The sequence below is a fragment of the Natator depressus genome, chromosome 10, assembly GCF_965152275.1.
Source record: "Natator depressus isolate rNatDep1 chromosome 10, rNatDep2.hap1, whole genome shotgun sequence".
Classification (NCBI taxonomy): domain Eukaryota; kingdom Metazoa; phylum Chordata; order Testudines; family Cheloniidae; genus Natator; species Natator depressus.
Window position 1 is genome coordinate 38194274 of NC_134243.1, and position 25350 is coordinate 38219623.

At 46.7% G+C, this 25350-nt stretch overlaps 1 protein-coding gene and 1 long non-coding RNA gene across 3 annotated transcripts; one reads left to right on the forward strand and one right to left on the reverse strand.

The window, feature by feature from the left end:
- Nucleotides 1-8630: 8630 nt before the first annotated feature.
- On the reverse strand, nucleotides 8631-13187 carry MRPS34 (mitochondrial ribosomal protein S34). The gene is made up of 3 exons (XM_074965826.1): nucleotides 12680-13187; nucleotides 11924-11966; nucleotides 8631-10018 (listed from the first exon to the last, which is right to left on the reverse strand). The coding sequence occupies exons 1-3, from the start codon at nucleotides 12995-12997 to the stop codon at nucleotides 9735-9737; spliced, it is 645 nt and encodes a 214-aa protein (XP_074821927.1). The 5' UTR covers nucleotides 12998-13187; the 3' UTR covers nucleotides 8631-9734.
- A 44-nt stretch (nucleotides 13188-13231) lies between these two features.
- Nucleotides 13232-23899, forward strand: LOC141995054 (uncharacterized). 2 transcript variants are annotated; one of them, XR_012641244.1, is made up of 3 exons: nucleotides 13232-13381; nucleotides 22276-22680; nucleotides 23338-23899. It is a non-coding gene; the product is annotated as an uncharacterized LOC141995054 (long non-coding RNA). The 2 variants fall into 2 exon arrangements; XR_012641242.1 differs by having other exon boundaries at nucleotides 13233-13381; nucleotides 22586-22680.
- The last annotated feature ends 1451 nt before the right edge of the window (nucleotides 23900-25350 follow it).

Consider the following 25350-nt stretch of genomic DNA (forward strand, 5'->3'; position numbering starts at 1 on the left):
ACGCTGTAGTTTCACTCTCTGAAACCCTGGAAGCTGCGCCTTTACCTTCTGTAACCTCAGCACAAGTCGCTGAATTAGTTGCCCTCACCCGTGCCTGCTTTTTTGGCGGAGGGACGCTCCGCCACCATTTACACTGACTCCCGCTACGCTTTTGGGGTTGTACATGACTTTGGTACCCTCTGGCAAACTCGGGGTTTCCTTACCTCTGCCGGTACCCCTATTAAAAATGGGCCCTACATCCCTGCCCTTCTGTATGCAGTTTTACTTCCGTCTGCTCTAGCTATTGTTAAGTGCCCTGGCCACTCAATGGCGGATACTGATGTTGCTAAGGGTAACGCATTTGCTGACGCCTCTGCTAAACATGCTGCTGCCATAGAACCTTCCCCAGATGCATTTCTAGGTTCCCTTTCTGTTTCTATACTGCCACCATCACTCACTGACCTCACCCTGCTCCAAGACTCTGCCCCAGAAACCGAGAAAGAATCCTGGGTTGCCCAAGGTTGCTCTCTACATCCCGATTCTCTTTGGCGCTCGCCTACTGGCGCCTTTGTAGCCCCCTTTTCACTCTACCCGTCTCTGGCTGCCCTGCTACACGGTGTTTCACATGTCGGAAAGGAGGGGATGGTCTCTGCTGTAACTAAGACAGGATGGTGGGCCCCCCATTTTAGCTCTGTTGCAGCCCGCCACTGTGCGGCCTGTACCATTTGCCAAAGCCATAATATTGGTAAACCTGTAAAAGTGGTCCAGGCGTTCCAGGGCCTGCCTCAAGCACTGTTCTTGCATTGGCAACTTGATTTTGTACAACTGCCTAAGTGTCAACAATATGAATTTATATTGGTTATGGTATGTTTATTCTCCGGTTGGATTGAAGCCTTTCCTTGTCGCAAGGCTGACTCACTGTCTGTTGCCAAATGTTTGTTAAATCATATTATGCCTGCCAAGGGAATTCCTGCTACTCTGTCCAGTGATCGGGGTACACATTTTACTGGACAACTTGTTCAACACCTGGACCGTATATTGCATATCAAATACCTGTTGCACTGTTCTTACCGCCCACAGAGTGCAGATGCAGTTGAAAGACGAAATGGTGTACTTAAGAATAAGCTTGCTAAAATTTTGTGACTCTACAGGATTAAGCTGGCCAGTAGCCTTACCATTAGCCCTTATGGACATGAGATCCACTCCATCCCAAAGGCATAAATTAAGTCCCTTTGAAATTGTTATGGGACACCCTATGCGAGCTATGTCTACCATTACTCCCATTCCAGATTTGAACTTGACTCACAGTGCGCTCCTTCAGTATTGCAAGGGACTAATGCAAGCTGTAAGTCACTTCCATTCACAGGTTCGAGCCGCCTGGCCCACGGAACCCACCTCCGACGCTTGCCACAACCTCGAGCCAGGTGATTGGGTCTACATACGGCGCCATCATCAAAAGCACACCTTGGAGCCCCGGTGGAAGGGTCCTCATCAGGTACTGCTTACTACACAGACGGCTGTTAAACTATCTGGCATCGCAGCGTGGATACATGCTTCACAGTGTAAGAAGGCACCATCCCCAGAGAACCAATCATCACCTCAGAACAACGCAGAGTCAATTTTGACTCCAGAAGACGATGTAGAGGAACTGTCTGCAATACCTTACAATCTACGCTCTTGTAAGGGTTGCCAGATGCAGACGACGAACAAAAAAAAGCAGTAGCAAGCCTAGCGCCTACTGCCTGGTGGGCGTAAAACCGTGACTGCGGTTCCCTCAGTTGAGGTTGTCAGAACCAGAAGAGCCTTGCCTCCAACATGCGCCTCTGCCTGTTCCTCAGCTGCTGGTATCTTACGGTTTGGGGAGACCATGATGACAATTCTTTTATCCAGCAGCAGGTGTGGATAGCTCAGACCCTTAATATTTCTAATTGCTGGGTCTGCAGCCACATCCCAGCCCACTCTCAAACTGGTGTTCCTGTCCTGGCTGTCCCACTCAAGTCCCCAGACCTCACTGGAGGGCCTCGTCCGTTTAACAAAATATGGAACAGCAATGTCACTTGGAAAGCGGTGGGAATAAATGCATCTAAATGGATAAGTGTGGTGGAGGGAAAAGGTCATTGGTGTTGGGTGTGTAATGGGACAGGGCTGGACCTGGGGAAAAGCCGTTGCCTTCAGCATATTGTGGCCAATGGTGTATGGGATTATTCAAACAAAACTAAAAAGTGGCGGGACGGGTATGGAGATATGAATTTTTTCTCAACCTGGGATCAAACAGAGAAATCAATCTCATGTTCCCCCTACAGTAACCTTAGTGAAAACAATACAACTTTTCAATGCCATGCAAATAACACCACTCCTTGTAAGGAGAATTACCCTGTACCCTTTGGGGGATACTACTCCTCCTTTGCAAACACCTATATGACAAATGGATGCAACCAACCCTTCCCGGCCTTAATAGGCCATCACTGGGTGTGTGGGACCAGAGCTTATACCATACTACCAGCTAATTGGTCAGGAATCTGTTATCCCGCCCGACTCTTCCCAAAATTCCAAGTGCTAGGAACCTTCCCTCGAGAACGCCTCCGCAATTTAGGCAAAAAAGAAGGGACTTAACAGATGCCCACTGGTATGTAAATAACATAAGCCCCTTAACCTGGGAAGAGGCCATTGGTGGTTCCTTAATACCATTGGGGGAGTAATACACCATGCAAAAAGGCTCCTAAGGTTACAAGCAGTAGTTGAAATAATGGCAAATGAAACTGGAGAAAGTTTAAGAGCCCTGGCCAAAGAAACAGGGGCAATCCGACAGATGGCCCTCCGAAACCGTCAGGCATTGGGCATAGTGCTGGAGGCAAAAGGAGGGACTTGTGTTCTCATTGGAAAAGACTGCTGTGTGTATATACCAGACAACACCAATGAGATAATAGATCGTGCTAGCCACTTAGAACAAATCGCATATCTTCCCCACGAAGAGCCAAGTTCTTTATGGAAGTGGCTAAGTAACCTTTTCAATTTCTCTGGCATAGGAAACTGGTTGTTTCAGGGAGCCCTAACTCTCCTGTTTGGAATCCTAATAATTTTTGTATGTTTTCAGTTACTTTCCTGTTGTATCCAAAATTGTGTCAGGCATGCTACACAGATAGCTGCCCCAAACCAGAGTGCTAATTTGATGATTTTAAATATCACTGATGAACAAAGAGATAAAGAACGATTGATATGTGGAACCCAGTAATTGTTGGTCATTGCGTAGCTTGACTAAAAGGAGGGATTGTGAAAGTAGAATGAATTATATTGAAATTATAATTCATTAAAGAAATGCTGCTTGAAGGGTTTGTTGAAATATAGTTGTCAGGAAGAGAAACATTAAGGAGTGTGAGACAATGGGTCCTCAAACTAATTAACTTAGAGCTCCTACTGGGCTAGGAGATTGGTAAACGTTAGTATGCAAATAAGATATGTATGCTTCTGATTCCTTTTGTCTCTTATGTTAAATTGGCTTTCCCTTATCTGTTTAAATAAGTTAGCTTGAACTTTTGCATGAGGCTCACGTATCTGGGTGCATTGGCAAAGCGCTTTGCTAATAAACAGAGTGGTCTGACAAATTTTGTGAGTCTTGAATCTGACTTTGACACACCTTGGAGACTAACAAATTTATTTGAGCATAAGCTTTCGTGGGCTACAGCCCACTTCATCGGATGCATAGAATGGAACATATAGTAAGAAGATATTTATACCTACAGAGAACATGAAAAGGTGGAAGTACCCATACCAAGTGTAAGAAGCTAATTAATTAAGAGGAGCTATTATCAGCAGGGGGAAAAAAACCTTACAGTTTTTTTTAACAAATTTTTTAACAAATAAATTTGTTAGTCTCTAAGGTGCCACAAGTACTCCTGTTCTTTTTGTGGATACAGACTAACACGGCTGCTACTCTGAAACCTGAAAAAGTATAATATTTGAAAAGTATGAACATAGACTAGCTTCCTTATACAGCTATTGTTTTTATGACAATGTCAGTGCATTCATTTCAGTGATGTTGGCCAACCTAATAATTTCAAATTATGATTTGTAAGCAAAGTCTAAATGAGCTCTCTCTGACAGCTAGTGATGAGCTGGGGGCTGTGGGGAAAGGTTTCAGGACTAGATTGTATTTACATTCACACCTAATCTAGGTATACAGCAAACAGAGCTGTGTTGCCCAAGTGATAGATTTTGGCTGGGGTTGGGTTACAAATCACTTGAATGTGGGGGATGGGGGCTAATTAAATGTTATTATTCTTATTGTATGAGTAAAGGGCAGTAGAACTGTACTTAGCCTGTGCTGATTGAGGGCATCAAGAGAGAGGGTGGGGACAGGTGTTTTGCTTGATGGTCTGCCTGAGTCACAAGTACTATTTGACCTGCCCCTCTCCACTGTTTAAAGACAGAGCTGAGTAGGCTCCATAGATAGTCTTTTGTTTTGTTAAGTGACCACTACAGTTGAAATCACTGATAATCAGCTCTAAGTGCTTAGACCTGCTGTGGGACAGTGTTTCTGTGGAAGAGACGGCCCAGTCTGCACTAGCAGTGAAGTTCCCCCACTGAGAGCTCAGCTGAAATCACTGAGAGCTGGGTGGAACCTCAAGAGACCAACTCACAGAGGTCACAGTGGCAGGTGACAGCAGAAGGTGACGGCGCAGGGCCATTGGCAACAGATCGATGGAGTGAACGGTGGCACAATGAACAATAGTGTCCAGAGTGAACAGTGAGCAGCTGGAGGACTGAGCAAGGTGCCTTCTTGCCCCCCACCTGGGAGGTGAACTCATGTGAAAGCACCTCTGAGTCTCCACTGGGTCTCCACCAAGTACAACACTGGTGAGTGTTAATGAGCCTGTTAAGAATCCTGGAGACACAACACACTTCATGCAAACACACATGGCTGTGGCATCATACTTTCTATTTAAGCAAGAGATACCACACACTACAAACTGGAGCCCAATGTTAAATGCATTGTCACTTGTTCATCCTGAAGTTGAACACTGGCTCCGAACAAGACCAGCAAATGCTCACTATCTTTCTGCAAGAAACTCAACTGACTGGCTAGAAGCATATCGTGCAACAGTGAAAGACACAACAGTTGAAAAACTGAAGAACTCTCTCACCACATTCAAAAAATTTGCATACATGGCTGATGAATGCACCAATGCAAATAGGCATCAAGTATTAAATCATTGTGTATGTTATCCTGATGTCCATGGTAGGCCAATAGATTCATTTCTAGATGTTCAAGTTAGAGAAAACACATTGGCTGCATCTGTGACAACCCACATCTTAGAATGCTGTCATTACAATGCTTGTCAGTTGGACCCCAAACAGATGGCTGCTTGTGCATTTAATGGAGTTGCAAACTTCTCTGGAAGACATGGTGGACAAGCTCTGCTCAGAGAAAAGTGTAACCCTAATCTCTCCTATACATCCTGCAGAGGCCATCTACTCCAACAAACGCTAGTATGAGCTGCAGACTCTTCAAAAGACATTTTAAAAGCTACAAATTTAATGTTTTGTTATATTCTTTTTTCCACAAAAAAATATAGAAAATACACTGGAAAATATAGAAGATACACTGGGACTGAAGTTCAAATTAGTCCAACCTGGGAAAGCCCTCTGGCTTTCTCATGAGCGATCCTTGGCTGTTGTCTTGTTACTCCAGCCGTTATTACTGGCTTTGGAAAGTATCAACCAAGATGGGATGGATCTAAGTAGTGAGGCTGGTGGATTACTTTTGCTACTATGGTCAGAGAAGACTGTTGCCATTCTCCCTCTTGTAAGTCTACTGTTGAAACCACTTGGGTCATTAAACAATGCCATTCAGGCATCTGCTACAACAGCAGTAGATCTTTGATCCAAATGTAGCTTCTACTGCTGGACAATCAGAGAGCTATCCATTGAAAAACTACTGGAAGAAGCAAAGACTTAAGTCCAGAAGTTGACTAATGAAGGCATTTATATTGAATCCTTAAGTGAAGAGGACAAGAAGTGTTTGTTAAGACAACTGAAAAAGTACACAGACTTGATTCTTAAAAATCTACAACAACGACTTCTAGATTCTACTCAACCTCTACATAGCTTTTACAGATCCCTCTCCTGTAAAACACCGACAGTTGAGTGGAGTGAGGCACTACCAGCAATGGGGCTGCCATGTGCTCAGGACAGAATAGAGAATTTGAACACAGAGTGGAATATCATACGACAAATGAATGAAGATTTGACTTCAACTTCTTTTTTATCATCACTAGTGGCTTGACCCGATCTTTGTGCTATGTTTTCTGGGATGAAAGAAGTAGGAATTCATCTCTTGCTACTCCCAGTCACAATAGCTACAGCTGAGCATTCTTTTTCATCACTGAATAGAATTTTGTGTTCTGAAAGAAGTTGCCTTCTGCCTGATCATGTGAATGAACTAAAGAGCATATCAACTGAAGGAATGGAAGTACCGGACACACAAGAAGCCACCAAAGATGAACGCATTGCATTCAAGAAGTTCATTAACAGAGTTGTGCAAAATTATAACAAGAAACCAGGAAGAATGTAGATGTAGTGCTTCATAGAAGGCTTGAGTAGCCAACTTTAAGTTGTGTGATGATTTTTAAAACATGAGTTAAATCTAATAAAATGGTCATGAAACATTTTTCAGTTTTTACTATGGTGCCATACAGCCCACCTTCACCCTCACAGTCTCACCCCCGCCTTTCAATTCCTGGGGAAAACACTGCCTCCGTTCCTCCCAAGCTCCTCCAACCTCACTCACTTTCACTGGGCTAGGGCAGGGGGTTGGGGTGCGGGAGGGGGTGAGGGCTCCAGCTGGGGGTGTGGGCTCTTGGATGGGGCCAGGAATGAGGAGTTCCGGGTGCAGGCTCTGGGGTGGGACCAGGGATTAGGGGTTTGGGGTGTAGAAGGGAGCTCTGGGCTGGGGCCAAGGGGTTTGGGGGCTCAGGATTGGGGCAGTGGGTGGGGGTGCAGGCTCTGGGGTGGGGCCAGGGATGAGTGGTTTGGGGTGCAGGAGGGGGCTCAGGGCTGGGGCAGGGGGTTGGGGTGTGGGCTCAGGGCTGGAGTGCAGACTCTGGGAGGGAGTTTAGGGTTCAGGAGGGGGTTCCAACCTGGGGCAGGGGGTTGGGGTGTGGGAGGGGGTGAGGCCTCCGGCTGGGGGTGTGGGGTTGGGCCAGGAATGAAGGGTTTGGGGTGCAGAAGGGGGCTCAGGGCTGAGGCAGGGGGTTGCAATGCAGGAGCAGGTGTGGGCTAAGGGCTGGAGTGAAGACTCTGGCAGGGACTTAGGGTACGGGAGGGGCTTCTGGCCTGGGGCAGGGGGTTGGGGTGCAGGAGGGGGTGAGGGCTTCAGCTGGGGGTGTGGACTCTGGGGTGGGGCCAGGGATGAGGGGTTTTAGGTGCAGGAAGGGGGTCAAGGTTGAGGCAGGGAGTTGGGGTGCGGGCTAAGGGCTGAAGGCTGGGGTGTGGACTCTGGGAGGGAGTAGGGTGCGGGAGGGTTTCAACCTGGGGCAGGGGATTGGGGTGGGGGTATGGGCTCCAGCCCGGCGGTGCTTACCTTAGGTGGCTCCCAGTAGGTGGCGCAGCGGGGCTAAGGCAGGCTCCCTGTCTTTCCTGGCTCGGCTTGGCTCCCAGAAGCAGCCACCATGTCTAGGTCTAGGGGCCAGGGGGCTCTGTGCACTGCCCATGCCCCCAGCTTCCCTGATCACCCCTCTGCCTAGGGGCTGCAGGGACATGCCAGCTTCTTCCAGGAGCTGCGCAGACCCAGGGCAGGCAGGGAGTCTGCCTTAGCCCCACTGACTGGACTTTTAACGACTTAGTCAGCAGTGCTGACCGGAGCCGCCAGGGTCCCTTTTCGACCGGGCACTACACAATGGGAATGGTTTGATCCAGGTCACAGCAAAAGAGCTTTCCAGCAAGTAGATATAAAAGGGGGACGGAGCGCAGAATGCCATCATGGGGGCTCAGTATCCCTACAACACCACACCTGGAATCACCTGAGGAAAAAAGACTGGGAAATAATTGTCTCAGGCTAGAGGGATTTCTAACCTATGAAAACCTGGAAAATCCAAGCTGCAGAGCCAAGGCAGCTTGTGCCTTAAGAATCTTCCGGCCTGTTTATCATTCAGGGTGATTAGTATGTTAAGATCAGTTTGTTGTTTTGTTTATTTACTAGGTAATCTGCTTTGATTTGTTTGCTATCACTTATAATCTATTCTTTTGTAGTTAATACACTTATTTTATGTTTTAATCCAAACCAGTGTGCATTCGACTAAGGTGTCTGGGGGAAATCGCAGCTTGGTTACCACAAGTGTGCATGGTCCTCTTCACATTGAGGGAGAGGTGGACCAGGTGTTAAACCGGTATACTGGCCAGATTTAACCAGGGCAGGACGGTACGGATCTGGGGTCCCAAGCTAGGAAGCTGGTGGTTAGAGAGCCTGCATGTAACTGCAGCTGGGTGTGTCCCTACCTCTATGAATGCTGGTGAAAGTGCTGGCTAGGGGGCTTTGCAGCTTGTCACAGCAGTACAGGAGGGAGCCCAGGCTGGTGGGTCATGGGGCTCAGTGGTACCCGAGTACAGGTGAACCCATCCACATGCCCCTTTTTTTGTTGTGAAGAAAAATGTTACTGACATTTCTTTATTGTATCACCAATACCACATAAGATCACAGAAAACGATAGTAAAAATCTAATATATTTATCATCATTTATGTTATTGGTTTAAATATATCCACTTTGCTCTTCTTGGTTGGTTTCTAGCAAGGGCTGAAGTCTGATGGCCTAGAATGCTGCAAACGCTGCAGGGGGAGGGTCTAAGAGTAGTTTTGTTCTCATAAGTGACTCCAAAAATAGGATTGGGGCATTCCATGTTTATTGTCTCTGTGACTTCCACGGCAAAGTGCTCCCACTGAAGCAAATGGTAGCTTGCCACTGACTTCAAAAGGAGTTGTACCTTTTACTCAGTTTACAAGAAAAAAAGATGGGTTCTTCTTTCCCACTGCCAACTTGGCAAACAATGTGGCATCAGAAAGTTAAGGTGGGTTCTCTTCATTTTGCCCATCAACTTCACAATCCTGGCTGAAGTGAGTGGTATTTATAGGCTTGGTTCGGGTGCAGCTGAGGTGATGCCTTTATGTGTCAAGGCAAAGGATTCTAAAATTGGAATTTAATTAACACTTCTGCTGATGGTCCACAAGACAGACTAGAATCCAACTCGTGTCCTTGCAACTGTGCTAGAGGGATAACAGATGTAAAAAAGAAATAAACATGTATTTACTGAAGTCATTAGACGGGTAGCAAGGTCTATAGATAAAGAAGGTGCCATTTTTAGAGTCATTCTTCTGACCATTATTGTGCTTTAAATTAATTGTGGGGCTAAACTATGACAGTGTCCTTTCAAAAAGAGTCTCATTTGTGGTCTTCCTGCACAGAAGGATGGTAGCTGTCATTGGGACCTGGACACCAGGAGGCATACATCAGGAGAAAAGGCAGGGAACCAAAAGGGAGGACACTCTGCAAACAAAAGATTGCTAGAAATCCTGAGTGTCTCTACATCTTTCTGAATATATGAGAAAGTCGCACACCTGCATGTGCACGGTACTGAGAAACCAAGGTATAGAAGTGGGCATGTGGCTTATGGTCCTATTCTTCATTAAGGAGATTGTATGAGCTGTCAACACAGAGAGTATTAGAGAGCATTTCAGAAGCTCCATCACACTCAGCTCTAGACCTTCACACTGGTGTCCCCTTAGCTTTTTTCTGATTTTGAAAGTAGTCCTTTGTGAAGGAGATGATTTTCTCCAGATCAATCAGTGGTTCCTCTGTGTTAAGGTTTCCTTCCTTCTGCCTTTGCGCAAGGATCATGGCTCGGAGTAGAGGGGGGTATGGCACACACTGAATGGTTTCCATGCACACTGGAGTACATTTCTTGAAGGCCTCCTCTTCATGTTTGGGCACCATCCTCCAGTCATGATACATCACCTTGTCAATCTCTTTCACTTCATTATACGTCTTGCCTAAGGAAAGATGATGATGAATAGGTAAATAATGCTATGAACAACAAATCCCATATTGGTGACTATGCCAGTGCAATGTCTCCAATGCTTCAGCTGGCCATAGCACTGGATATTTTATGGTAGTTACACTATCTCCTAAACTACACACTCCCACTACAGGTTGTATAGCAAGTAACACAGGCAACTGACTGACAGAACATCTGGATAGTAGTCCTGACTTTGCTGTTGACCACTTCCGTTAGCTTGAACAAGTCATTTCACCTCTCTCTGATTTAGTTTCCATATCTATAAAATAAAGATAATTCTTCCCTGCTTTACAGGGATGTTGAATTCATTAATGTTTATAAAACACTTTGAGATCCTTGAATTAAAGATACTAGAAGTGAAAAATTTTATTAAATAAATTATAAACCTCATACATGGTCTAAAACAGCTTTCAGAAAGTGGGGAATTTCCCCTCTTCATCTCAATGAAGTACTCATTCTGAACCCTAATGATGCAACTTAAAGGACAACACTGCTATTTCATTATTGATTTTACCAGGAACATTCAGCTAGCATGTTTGTCCACTGTTTTTAGCTATTATAGAAGTTAGAGATGGAAGAGACCTGATTTGTCATAGACTCCATTTCTTTGCCAACACAAATTGTTCACTATGGTATAGCCTCCAGGGTTTTCTTCAAGCTAGTTTTAAATGACGAGAGTAATTGGACTTAGAATCATAGACTATCAGGGTTGGAAGGGACCTCAGGAGGTCATCTAGTCCAACCCCCTGCTCAAAGCAGGACCAAACCCCAACTAAATCATCCCAGCCAGGGCTTTGTCAAGCCTGACCTTAAAAGCCTCAAAGGAAGGAGATTCTACCACCTCCCTAGGTAACGCATTCCAGTGCTTCACCACCATCCTAGTGAAAAAGTTTTTCCTAATATCCAACCTAAACGTCCCCCACTGCAACTTGAGACCATTACTCCTTGTTCTATCATCTGCTACCTGAGAACAGTCTACATCCATCCTCTTTGGAATCCCCTTTCAGGTAGTTGAAAGCAGCTATCAAATTCCCCCTCATTCTTCTCTTCTGCAGACTAAACAATCCCAGTTCCCTCAGCCTCTCCTCATAAGTCATGTATTCCAGTCCCCCAATCATTTTTGTTGCCCTCCGCTGGATGCTTTCCAATTTTTCCACATTCTTCTTGTAGTGTGGGGCCCAAAACTGGACACACTACTCCAGATGTGGCCTCACCAATGTCTAATAGAGGGGAACGATCACGTCCCTCGATCTGCTGGCAATGCTTCTACTTATACAGCCCAAAATGCCGTTAGCCTTCTTGGCAACAAGGACACACTGTTGACTCATATCCAGCTTCTCATCCACTGTAACCCCTAGGTCCTTTTCTGCAGAACTGCTGCCTAGCCACTCGGTCCCTAGTCTGTAGCAGTGCATGGGATTCTTCCATCCTAAGTGCAGCACTCTGCTCTTGTCCTTGTTGAACCTCATCAGATTTCTTTTGGCCCAATCCTCTAATTTGTCTAGGTCCCTCTGTATCCTATCCCTACCCTCTAGCGTATCTACCACTCCTCCCAGTTTAGTGTCATCCACAAACTTGCTGAGGGTGGAGTCCACGCCATCCTCCAGATCATTAATGAAGGTATTGAACAAAAAGCTATTGACTTCTACCATTTTCCTTGTAAAATTATTCCACAGTGGACTAGATCAAACTGTTAGGAAGTTTTTCTTTTCTTAATTTCATCCTATTAGCAAGGTGAGTGGCAAGAGAGAGCTACCAGTGGAGGACTGCTGAGTGGCAACAAAGCCACCACCTTTTTCCTCCCATGTCAGTCCCTGTCCCTATCCATTAACTTTTTTCTCTAATCCTGCTTGAGAGACATACACCAAGCTCTATTTACCTCTGAATGTCAGGTATCCCCAGGCTTTCCCATGATCCAAACTCTGCAAAGGAAACAAACACAAATTTGCTCTGATCAGTTGAAGAACTATTTCCATTCACAAGAAGGACAAACTCATTTTACAGTCTTATTACTCATGATCTACAAAAAGTGAGTCCTACACCTGGGACCTGAATAACTGCTAATCGTGGCCACTACTATCCTTCAAGAATACTAAGCAAATGCCATTAGACAATCCCTGTAATGAATTTTGTGATGAAAAATGCAGCATAATGTGTCTCAATACTATATACTGCCTGCTATCAGCCCTGTAATGACTCCATGTGCCACCATTAAGGTCCTGATCCTTATGTTCATGCATAATCTGTATTACAAATACTAATCAGTGTTCTGAACTCTGAAGCATAGTGGCTCAGACTGATACCATTGTTTCTACAGTGCTCAGGTACTATCATACCCTCCCTCAGGCCTTCCTAAATTGTAGGTTTTCATTACATGGTGCCTGCTCTGAATCCATGACCTGGTGCTTCCTGGGGCACGCATGACGAGAGGAGATTCAAGCGTTTGAATATGGAGTTGTGATATAAGAGAGGCAACAGGGTTGCACAATAGTGTTTTGAGAGCCAGCTTTCAGGAGAGCAGGTCTCACTGGAAGGCCTCACTTCCACCGGCCTTGTCTCTATCTATGGTGCCTGTTATCATAGTACAGTATCTGAGTACCTTCAAACCTCAACGCCAACAGTCAAGGGCTCTCACCTCAGCTGTGTAGTCCACCCTGACCTTGGTAACGACCCAGTAGCAGGGCTCGTCATACTGCCAGAGCCAATACTTGCGGGTGACCATGCGGCCGATGCCAAAGAGCCGCAGCTGGCAAAGCAGCGTGAAGAGGCGGTTCTCGTTCTTCACATCCTCCCAGGCCAGCACGGGCAGGCGTTTGTTCGTGAAGGGTCGGATCATGGTCTCGTAATCCAGGGCGAAGCGCTGGGAGTCTCGGGGACGGTTCTTCAGTGCCCGATACTCACGAATCTTCTTGGCCATGGCGGCGATTGGGCGGTACAGCTTCTTACGAGCCATGGCAGTGGCAGCTCACGGGCCAGACCGGCAGGCTCAGCACAGACGGCACCAGAGAGATGCTGATGCTACTGCCCCCCCGGTCTCCTCTTCCTCCTCCCCCTTCTTTCTTTCCTCCACTCAGGCACCAAGCTCCCCAGCCCGGACTAGTTCCCAACGCACGAAACCTCACACGAGTCTCCGCCGCCCTAGGGCGTACACCGCCCTAACCCGGAACTTCCCGTAGCAATGGAAACACACCCGCCGCCAGCTCCCCCGGAAGCGCTCGGCTGCTCAGCCGAGGGGCGCGCTCCTTGGGCTGGGGCAGAGCCAGGCTGCTGTACGGAGAGGAACGTTTCTGCTGCACCGGGGCAGCGGGGGACTGCTTGAAGCGGCGCGCTACAGCTGGTGCCTAGATCTGTCTGAGTTGGGAAGCGGAGTCCGGGAAGGGGGACCAAGGAGAAGGGGGCTCCCTCCGTGGGAAGGGGTCCGTAGGGGGATGTATGTCGGGGCGGGAGTCTGTGTCCATCGGTGAATGGGTTCCCGCCGCCCGCCCTTAGGCTGCCCGAGGACTCTGTTTGGGAGGAGCTGGCGAGCAGTGGGCCCACCTCGAGCTAGAGCTCTTCGGACGCCCAGTCTCCTTGCGGGCAATGTCCCCGAGGCTCTGCATAGCCCTGTGCGTCTCAGAGCGGACACGGCTCAGATATGCCCCAGATCTGTGTTTGGCGCTTATTGGCACCACTTCAGGCTATTTTCAGTCGTAATTCTAATTTCTAAAAATGATCTTTCCCTTGAATATTGTAATGTGAATTGAGCACTTGTGACAGGTGCCTAATGCCAGGCCTGGACGCTACAGGAGCGTTGCCCGTGATTTTATTGCAGAGTTTCACAATATGTGGTGTTTTTCTTAAAGCTCTAGAACCTGGGGTTATGGGAGAATCTCAGCTTTCCTTTTATTTAAAAAAGAAATGTCTTACCCTTGTGATTACAGATTAAAAACTTGAAAACATGACCTGAATGCATTCTGTATGATCAAAAACCACAAAGAAAAGGTTTCAGAGTAACAGCCATGTTAGTCTGTATTCGCAAAAAGAAAAGGAGTACTTGTGGCACCTTAGAGACTAACCAATTTATTTGAGCATAAGCTTTCGTGAGCTACAGCTCACTTCATCAGATGTGTCACTCTCCCTAGCACATACCTAATTTTTGGGAAAAAAACTTTTGTATGTAGCACATTTTCAAAGGGTTTACCATTACTATTAACATCTTTGTCTTCACCCATAAATGGAGTAGCAAAAGACACAAGATTAACAGCCAATTTATGACAAACAGATGCTGTTCACACAGTTTGGCTTGTTCAGTGTCTATTGCATTTCCCAATCCCTTTGTGTACCCCAGTGGGTGGTCAGATACAGATTCTCCTGCCTCTTTGGAGAAGGTTCTCAATTCAGGCACGTTTCAGAGTAGCAGCCGTGTTAGTCTGTATCCGCAAAAAGAAAAGGAGTACTTGTGGCACCTTAGAGACTAACAAATTTATTTGAGCATAAGCTTTCGTGAGCTACAGCTCACTTCATCGGATGCATGCAGTGGCAAATACAGTAGGGCGATTTTATATACACAGAGAACACGAAACAATGGGTGTTACCATACACACTGTAACGAGAGTGATCAGGTAAGGTGAGCTATTACCAGCAGGAGAGAGAGAGAGAGAAAAAAAACCTTTTGTAGTAATAATCAAGATGGGTCATTTCCAGCAATTGACAAGAACGTGTGAGGAACCGTGGGGGAGGAGGGGGAAACATGGGGAAATAGTTTTACTTTGTGTAATTACACATCCACTCCCAGTCTTTATTCAAGCCTAATTTAATGCTGTCCAGTTTGCAAATTAATTCCAATTCAGCAGTCTCTCACTGGAGTCTGTTTTTGAAGTTTTTTTGTTGTAATATTGTGACTTTTAGGTCGGTAATCGAGTGACCAGAGAGATTGAAGTGTTCTCCGACTGGTTTTTGAATATTATAATTCTTGATGTCTGATTTGTGTCCATTTATTCTTTTACGTAGAGACTGTCCAGTTTGGCCAATGTACATGACAGAGGGGCATTGCTGGCACATGATGGCATATATCACATTGGTGGATGTGCAGGTGAACGAGCCTCTGATAGTGTGGCTGATGTGATTAGGCCCTATGATGGTGTTCCCTGAATAGATATGTGGACACAGTTGGCAACAGGCTTTGTTGGAAGGATAGGTTCCTGGGTTAGTGTTTTTGTTTTTCTCTCCTGCTGGTAGTAGCTCACCTTACCTGATCACTCTCGTTACCGTGTGTATGGTAACACCCATTGTTTCATGTTCTCTGTGTATATAAAATCGCCCTACTGTATTTTCCACTGCATGCATCCGATGAAGTGAGCTGTAGCTCATGAAAGCTTATGCTCAAATAAATTCAGGCATGTGTTTGAGGTTTTGGCAAGGAAAGGGTTCACTGCAACCATGCCTGCCCTTGGCCCCTCCCTCTGGAATCTCTTTGTGTTGGGCCCCACCCCCTTGTGAAGCTTCCCAAATGCAAAATTTTTCTCCCCCTGCCTTGAAGAGATAGTGTTATCTGTTACACGTGTAGCGAGAACAACATCTTTCAATGGAGTTGTCAGGGTTCCCTCCCCACTCTGAACTCTGGGGTACAGATGTGAGGACCCGCATGAAAGACCCCCTAAGCTTATTTCCACCAGCTTAGGTTAAGACTTCCCAAAGCACAAATCCTTTCCTTGTCCTTGGACGGTATTGCTGCCACCACCAAGTGATTTAGGCAAAGATTCAGGAAAAGGGCTACTTGGAGTCCCCGTTTCCCCAAAATAGTCCCCCAAGCCCCTTCACCCCCTTTCCTGGGGAGGCTTGAGAATAATATACCAACCAATGCCTTTAATAAAAGTACAGATCAGACCCTTTATCTTTAGGACACTAAAATCAAGCAGGTTCTTAAAAGAAGAACTTTATTGTAAAGAGAGGGTCTTTGACCTGGTCTTGGGATTTTCCCACTCTTTGGCACACCTCACAAGACCGGACATAAGTAGAAACATCCTTGCCCATTCCCTCCCAGTGGAAGGACTTCCCCAAACGGTCTTTGGTCCTGTTCACCCCAGCATAGCCACTAGGATCATTGAGGACTAAGCACAAGAGCTTTACCCAGTACTTAGTTGGAACTACCAACTCTCTTTGAGGATGCCAGTTCTCCTGGTGCCCACCAGAAAGAGTTTCTTTGTATAAAAGTCCTCTTTCTACAACAAACCGGGATAAATTAGAAGAGCTGAGAGGCGGTGGGTTGCTCTGTGCCACCGTCCAAGCTCCCTGGAGGCTTTCATCTGCTTCCTTCTCGGACTGGAGCTGTTCCATTGATGCTGGAGACATCAGTTCCTCATTGGATTGTGGACTTGGGCTTGGTCCCTCTGGAAGCGATGTAGGAGATGGGGGTTGTTTCCGTTGTCTGTGGACCGCTTTCTGCTCGTGCACTATGTTTCATTTCAGGCTCTGGCTGAGCCTCTTGCGTAGGTTTATCTGCTGCTGCCGGGGCAGGCTCGGTGGTGCCCTCTGGTGTTGGAGTTGTAGATGGGGTTGCAAGTGCTGGATTCAGAGCTGGCAATGGTTCTGATGCTGGTTGCTCCGCCCATTTTGGTTCTAGGACTGGTTCTGGTTGGGTCTCTGGGACTGGATCCACTACGGCTGTTGCAGTCGTTGGCAGGGTATCCGGTTCAACCACCTCAGTTTAGGGCTCTGGTAACACAGACGGGGCCCGGGTAGAACGCTCAGAAACAGCGGTAGGTGTGGAGGCTCGCTTAGCCTGGCTACAGGTGACCATTCCCACCCTCTTGGCTAGTTTCACATGGTTGGCCAAGTCTTCCCCCAGCAGCATGGGAATGGGATAATCGTCATAGACTGCAAAAGTCCACATTCCTGACCAGCCCTTGTACTGGACAGGCAACTTGGCTGTAGGCAAGTTTAAAGAGTTTGACATGAAAAGTTGAATCGTCGCTTGGGCCTCTGGGTTGATGAATTTGGGGTCCACTAAGGATTGGTGGATAGCTGACATCTGTGCTCCAGTGTCCCTCCATGCAATAACCTTCTTCCCACCCACACTCACAGTTTCCCTTCGCTCTGAGGGTATCTGGGAGGCATCTGGGCCTGGAGACCTTTGGTGTGATTCTGGTGTAATGAACTACAATCTGTTGGGGTTCTTGGAGCAGTTGGCCTTCACATGCCCCAGCTCGTTGCATTTAAAACATCGCCAAGCTGACTGGTCACTGGGGCGAGGTGGGTTGCTGGAGACTGGTGTGGTGGGACAATAAGGTGTTTGGGGTTTTCCTTGGGGTGTAGGTGGGGCCTGGGCTGCCCCCAGTGGTAGGGTGTTGTTTCGGGTTGCCCCTTCTGATATCCGCTCCAACTGCTACTAGCTTTTTTCTTTTCGGCCACCTCCACCCATTTGGTTCCGATCTCTCCCACCTTGATTTCAGTTTTGGGCTTCCCATCTAGGATATGTCTTTTTATTTCCTCGGGAATACCTTCTAAGAACTTCTCCATTTGCATTAGGAAAGACAGATCTTCCAGAGATTTAACACTTGCTCCTGATATCCAGGCATCCCAATTTTTTACAATGTGGTAGGCGTGTCGGGAAAATGCCACATCTGTTTTCCACCTTAGGGCTCTGAACCGCCGATGGGCATGCCTGGGTGTTAGCCCCATTCTAATTCTGGCCTTTTTTTAAAAAAGTTTGTAGCTGTTCATGTGTTCTTTAGGCATTTCAGCTGCCACCTCTGCTAAGGGTCCACTGAGCTGCAACCTCAGCTCCACCATATACTGGTCTGTAGAGATGCTGTACCCAAGGCAGGCCTTTCGAAATATTCTAAGAAGCCCTCTGTATCATCGCCTACCTTGTAGGTGGGGAATTTTTTGAAATGGGGAGCGGTACCTGCAGAAGGACTGTTAGGGTTATCTGGTAGACCTTAGATCTAAGCACTTCAGCTCTAACTCAGTATCCAAGCGTTTCGCCTCTGCCTTCAAGCGGTTTGCCTCCATTTCCATCTCTAAGCATTTCACCTCTTTCCTCTCCTCCGCTTCCAACTCCAAGCACTTTAGGGCCATTTGTCTTTCATGTTCTTTCTGTCTCTCTTCAGCTTCCAATCTGGCTAATTCTAGTTTCTTTTGGACCTCACTTTCCATCATCCTAGCCTTCCTGCACTTAGCCTAGCCTAACCCGAGAGCTAGAAAGAAAGAAAAAAAAAACAGCTTGTGAATTCCCTTGCAGGAACTTAACTACTCTGCCCTCAGGCAAAGAAAAAAAACTCCAGCTGCTCTCAGCTTAAAAAAAAAAAAAGTGTCCTTTTTAAAAAAACCTCCCTGGTTTTCAAGTAGCTAAAAGAAAAAAATGTGTCCTTTTAAAATCCTGAGGTCTGTGCTTCTGGTTCAAAATGATCCCACCATGTCAGGGTTCCCTTCCCACTCTGAACTCTGGGGTACAGATGTGGGGACCCCCTAAACTTATTTCTACCAGCTTAGGTTAAAACTTCTCCAAGGCACAAATCCTTTAATAAAAGTACAGACCAGACCCTTTATCTTCAGGACAGGTTCTTAAAAGAAGAACTTTATTATAAAGAAAAAAGTAAAAGAAGCATCTCTCTAAAATCAGGATGGAAGGTAATTTTACAGGGTAATAAAAAGATTTAAAACACAGAGGATTCCCCTCTAGGCTCAACTTCAAAGTTACAAAAACAGGACTAAACCTCCCTCTTAGCATAGGGAAAATTCACAAGCTCAAACAAAAGATACTCTAATGTCTTTTCTTGCCTTACTTACAATTTCTGTAATTTTAGATGCTCATTTCAAGTATGTTTTTAGATGTTTTTTCCTGCCTGGCCCTGGCCCCTCTCTCCATCCAGCGAGGTAACAAACAAAAAGAGCACAAAGAAAACCTCTCCCTCCCCTCTTGAAAGTATCTTCTTTCCTTATTGGTGTCCTTTTGGTCAGGTGCTAACCAGGTTATTTGAGCTTCTTAACCCCTTACAGGTAAAAGAAGAATTTTATGCTATCCTTAGCTATGTGTTTATGACAGGAGTGCTTTGGATTGGTAAGATCCCCTTGGTCACCTCATTCTCTGTTTCCAAAAGGTCAGCTGGGTGGACTGTCCCCTCCAGGAGATCTGACCCCCAGTCTTCCCTTAAAACCTGATCCACAGGTGAGGGGTCTGGCATTTCAGATGCAGATCCTTCACCCTCCTCCTGGGGAAAAGCCTTCCAACAAAAGGTGGGCAGACCTTCCTGTCCCCCCTCACCTTCCATCTGGACTTCCCTCTCTGGGCTCCCCTCTGAGGCAGACACTGCTGTGTCCCCCGAAAGGGAATGTGACCCTGACCTAGTTGTGGGCTCACAGCTACCAGCTATGACAGACCCTTCACTGGCCAGCAAAATCCCCCCTCCCCTTTCACTCAGGTTGGGCTTGCTTCCAGCTACAGAGTCCTTGGAGTCTGTTCCCACCACAGCAGTCACCAGGACCCCAACTTCCACCTCCAGGATACATGTCTCTGTGCATCTCTTCCACTCCATTACAGCAAGTTCATGCTTTTGGGTCTCAGTTTGTGCTTGTCTCTGGACCTCAATTTCTTTGTCTTTTAAGTCCAGGATTTGCTGGTGAGCAGCCTTTTCTTTTTCCAGGCCAGCTTTTTGTGCTTCAATTTGAGCCTGTTTCTGGGCCTCAAGATCTTTGTCATTTAAGCCCAGGGCTTGCTGGCTCTCTTTCTTTCATAGCAATTTTCAACCTGTGCAGTTCTAGCTTCTTCTGAGCTTCAATCTCACCTATTTTGCGTACTTTTCTGTCCCTATTCCCTTACCCGAAATAAGCAAACAGAAAATAACAAACCAGTAACCACTTTGTCTGTTCTCCAGGCACCACACTTAAAACTCACTTAAAATCACTACCAGCATCTTAAAGCAATCAGCTGTGCACAGATCCTGCCAACTATGCCACTGTGACATGGTTCGGTCATAGAGACCCCCTTGGGACTGTCACCTGATGTACTGGAAATACCTCTGATCCCGTTTTCCCTGCCAGCTTGGGACTCCAGAACCCTGCCTTGTTGAGCCAGACACGCTAGCCTGCTGCAACACAGACCCAGGTCTGGTCCATGCCCACAAAGCTGCAGACTTTAACCAAAAACTGGTCAGCAGGTCACCTATCTCCAGCACCCAGACACCCAGTTCCCAATCGGATCCAAACCCCAAATAAATCCATTTTACTCTGTATAAAGCTTATACAGGGTAAACTCATAAATTGCTCGCCCTCTACAGAGAGATATGCACAGCTGTTTGCTCCCCCAAGTATTAATCCCTTACTCTGGGTTTACTAATAAACAGAAGTGATTTTATTAAGTACAAAAAGTAGGATTTAAGTGGTTTCAAGTAATAACAGACAGAACAAAGTAAGTTACCAAGCAAAATAAAACAAAACATTCAAGTCTAAGCCTTATACATTAAGAAATTGTATTAAGGTACAATCTCACCCTCAGAGATTTTCCAATAAGCTTTTTTCATAGACTAGACTCCTTCCTAGTCTGGGCCAAATCCTTTCCCCTGGTACAGTCCTTGTTAGTTCCAGCAGCCATCTTAGGTGTTAACTAGGGGTTTTCTCATGACTGGTAGCCCCCTTTCTTCTCTTCCATCCCTTTATAGCTTAGGCACAAGGCAGGAATCCTTTGTCTCTCTGGGTCCCCACCCCTCCTTCTAAATGGAAAAACACCAGGTTCAAGAGGGATTCCAGTATCAGGTGACATGTTCACATGACCTGTGAGACCCTAGCCTCCATTCTTCCTGGGCTGGCTCACACAAACACAGGAAGGCTTGCAAGTAAACAGAGCCATTTACAACCAGTTGTCCTAGTTAATGGGAGCCATCAAGATTCTAAACCACCATGAGTGGCCCACACTTTGCATAATTATAATAGGACCTCTGAGTTATACTTTATATTTCTAGCTTCAGTTACAAGAATGATACATACATAGAAATAGGAGGAATATATTCAGTAGGTTATAACCTTTGTTATGATACCTTACAAGAGACCTTTTGCGTAAAGCATATTCCAGTTACATCATATTCACACTCATAAGCATATTTCCATAAAACATTATGGAGTGCAACATCACAAAAGGAACCCATTTATTTTTTTTATTTTTAAAAAAATCATGATTTGTAAGCAGTCTTGATTTAAAAACATTTTTTTTAGGCCTGACTCATAATTTTTGAATGCGTGGAGTTGGCAATACTGTTGAAATATTCGCAAAAAGAAAAGGAGTACTTGTGGCACCTTAGAGACTAACCAATTTATTTGAGCATGAGCTTTCGTGAGCTACAGCTCACTTCATCGGATGCATACTGTGGAAATTGCAGAATACTTTATTATATACACAGACACCATGAAACAATACCTCCTCCCACCCCACTCTCCTGCTGGTAATAGCTTATCTAAAGTGATCATCAAGATGGGCCATTTCCAGCACAAATCCAGGTTTTCTCACCCTCCGCCCCCCCACAGACAAACTCACTCTCTTGCTGGTAATAGCCCATCCAAAGTGAGCACTCTCTTCACAATGTGTATGATAATCAAGGTGGCCCTTGATTATCATACACATATTATTCTCATAGGCTATTTCTTGATTGGGTCTTGGTGAATTTCAGTCAGAGCTGACTTGCTGTGGATTTGAATGAGTGGCAGACTCAAAGTGAAAGGCTCCATAGCCTATCACTGAGCCCTGGTCTACACTAGGAATTGAGGTTGAATTTAGCAGTGTTAAATCGATTTAAGCCTGCACCCATCCACACGACGAAGCCCTTTTTTTCGACTTAAAGAGCTCTTAAAATCGATTTCTTTACTCCACCCCCGACAAGGGGATTAACGCTGAAATCGGCCTTGCTAGGTCAAACTTGGGGTAGTGTGGACGCAATTCAACGGTATTGGCCTCCGGGAGCTATCCCAGAGTGCTCCATTGTGACCGCTCTGGACAGCACTCTCAGCTCAGATGCACTGGCCAGGTAGACAGGAAAAGGCCCGCAAACTTTTGAATCACATATCCTGTTTGGCCAGCGTGGCAGGTGAGCGCAGAGCTCATTAGCAGAGGTGACCATGATGGAGTCCCAGAATCGCAAAAGAGCTCCAGCATGGACTGAACGGGAGGTACAGGATCTGATCGCTGTATGGGGAGACGATCCCGTGCTATCAGAACTCCGTTCCAGTTTTTGAAATGCCAAAACATTTGTCAAAATCTCCCAGGGCATGAAGGACAGAGGCCATTACAGGGACCTGAAGCAGTGCTACGTGAAACTTAAGGAGCTGAGGCAAGCCTACCAGAAAACCAGAGAGGCAAACGGCCGCCCCAGGTCAGAGCCCCAAACATGCCGCTTCTATGATGAGCTGCATGCCATTTTAGTGGATTCAGCCACCGCTACCCCAGCCGTGTGCTTTGACTCTGTCAATGGAGAGGGAGGCAACACGGAAGCAGGTTTTGGGGATGAGGAAGATGATGATGATGAGGTTGTAAATAGCTCACAGCAAGCAAGCGGAGAAACTGTTTTCCCGACAGCCAGGAACTGTTTCTCACCCTGGACCTGGAGCCAGTACCTCCCGAACCCACCCAACGCTGCCTCCCAGACCCACCAGGCAGAGAAGGGACCTCTGGTGAGTGTACCTTTTTAAATAGTATACATGGTTTAAAAGCAAGCGTGTTTAATGATTAATTTGCCCTGGCATTCGCGCCAGTATAGCTACTGGAAAAGTCTGTTAACGTGTCTGGGGATGGAGCGGAAATCCTCCTGGGACATCTCCATAAAGCTCTCCTGGATGTACTCCCAAAGCCTTTGCAAAAGGTTTCTGGGGAGGGCAGCCTTATTCCGTCCACCATGGTAGGACACTTTACCACGCCAGGCCAGTAGCACATAGTTGGGAATCATTGCAGAACAAAGCATTGCAGCGTATGTTTCCTGGAGTTCAAACAACATCCGTTCTTTATCTCTCTGTGTTATCCTCAGGAGAGTGATATCATTCATGGTCACCTGGTTGAAATAGGGTGCTTTTCTTAAGGGGACATTCAGAGGTGCCCATTCCAGCTGGGCTGTTTGCCTGTGGCTGAACAGAAATGTTCCCTGCTGTTAGCCACGGGGTGGGGGGAGGGCTAGCCACGGGGAGGTGGGGGGAGGCAAAATGCGACCTTGTAACAAAAGCACATGTGCTATGTATGTAATGTTAACAGGAAGGTTTACCATGAAAGAGTGTACCCATTGTTCTATAAAATGTGTCTTTTTAAATACCACTGTCCCTTTTTTTTTTCTCCACCAGCTGCATGTGTTTCAAGGATCACAGGATCTTCTCCTTCCCAGAGGCTAGCGAAGATTAGAAGGCGAAAAAAATGCATTCGCGATGAAATGTTCTCTGACCTCATGCTGTCTTCTCACACTGACAGAGCACAGACGAATGCGTGGAGGCAGACAATGTCAGAGTGCAGGAAAGCACAAAATGACCGGGAGGAGAGGTGGTGGGCTGAAGAGAGTAAGTGGCGGGCTGAAGAGAGGGCAGCAGCATGATGAGAGGAGGCAGGATTCAATGCTGAGGCTGCTGGAGGATCAAACTAATATGCTCCAGCGTATGGTTGAGCTGCAGGAAAGGCAGCTGGAGCACAGTCCACCACAGTCCACTACAGCCTCTGTGTAACCAACTGCCCTGCTCCCCAAGTTCCATAGCCTCCTCACCCAGATGCCCAAGAACATAGTGTGGGGGCCTCCGGCCACCGAGCCACTCCACCCCAGAGGATTGCCCAAGCAACAGAAGGCTGGCATTAAATAAGTTTTAAAGTGCTGTGTGGCCTTGTCCTTCCGTCCTCCACCATCCCTCCCGGGCTACCTTGGCAGTTATTCCCCTATTTGTGTGATGAATTAATAAAGAATGCATGAATGTGAAGCAACAATGATTTTATTGCCTCTGCAAGCAGTGATCGAAGGGGGAAGGGGAGGGTGGTTAGCGTGCAGGGAAATAGAGTGAACCAAGACGGGTGGGGGGGGGCGTTTCATCAAGGAGAAACAAACAGAACTTTCACACTGTAGCCTGGCCAGTCATGAAACTGGTTTTCAAAGCTTCTCTGATGCGCACCGTGCCCTCCTGTACTTTTCTAACCACCCTGGTGTCTGGCTGTGCGTAACCAGCAGCCAGGCGATTTGCCTCATCCTCCCACCCTGCCATAAACGTCTCCCCCTTACTCTCACAGATATTGTGGAGCGCACAGCAAGCAGTAATAACAATGGGAATATTGGTTTCACTGAGGTCTAAGCGAGTCAGTAAACTGCACCAGCGTGCTTTTAAACATCCAAATGCACTTTCTACCACCATTCTGCGCTTGTTCTGCCTGTAGTTGAACAGCTCCTGACTACTGTCCAGGGTGCCTGTGTATGGCTTCATGAGCCATGGCATTAAGGGATAGGCTGGGTCCCCAAGGATAACTATAGGCATTCCAACATCCCCAATGGTTATTTTCTGGTCTGGGAATAAAGTCCCTTCCTGCAGCTTTTGAAACAGACCAGAGTTCCTGAAGATGCGAGCGTCATGTACCTTTCCCGGCCATCCCACGTTGATGTTGGTGAAACGTCCCTTGTGATCCACCAGTGCTTGCAGCACTACTGAAAAGTATCCCTTGCGGTTTATGTACTCGCCGGCTTGGTGCTCCGGTGCCAAGATAGGGATATGGGTTCCGTCTATGGCCCCACCACGGTTAGGGAATCCCATTGCAGCAAAGTCATCTACTATGACCTGCACATTTCCCAGAATCACTACCCTTGATATCAGCAGATATTTGATTGCGTTGGCTACTTGCATCACAGCAGCCCCCACAGTAGATTTGCCCACTCCAAATTGATTCCCGACTGACCGGTAGCTGTCTGGCGTTGCAGGCTTCCACAGGGCTACTGCCACTTGCTTCTCAACTGTGAGGGCTGCTCTCACCTTGGTATTCTTGCACCTCAGGGCAGGGGAAAGCAAGTCACTAAGTTCCATGAAAGTGCCCTTACGCATGCAGAAGTTTCGCAGCCACTGGGAATCGTCCCAGACCTGCAACACTATGCAGTCCCACCAGTCTGTGCTTGTTTCCCAGGCTCAGAATCGGCGTTCCACCGCATGAACCTGCCCCATTAGCACCATGATGCCCACATTGCCAGGGCCCATGCTTTGAGAGAAGTCTGTGTCCATGTCCTCATCACTCTCGGCACCACGCTGACATCGCCTACTCACCCGGTTTCACTTTGGCAGGTTCTGGTGCTGCATATACTGCTGGATAATGCATGTAGTGTTTAATGTGCTCCTAAT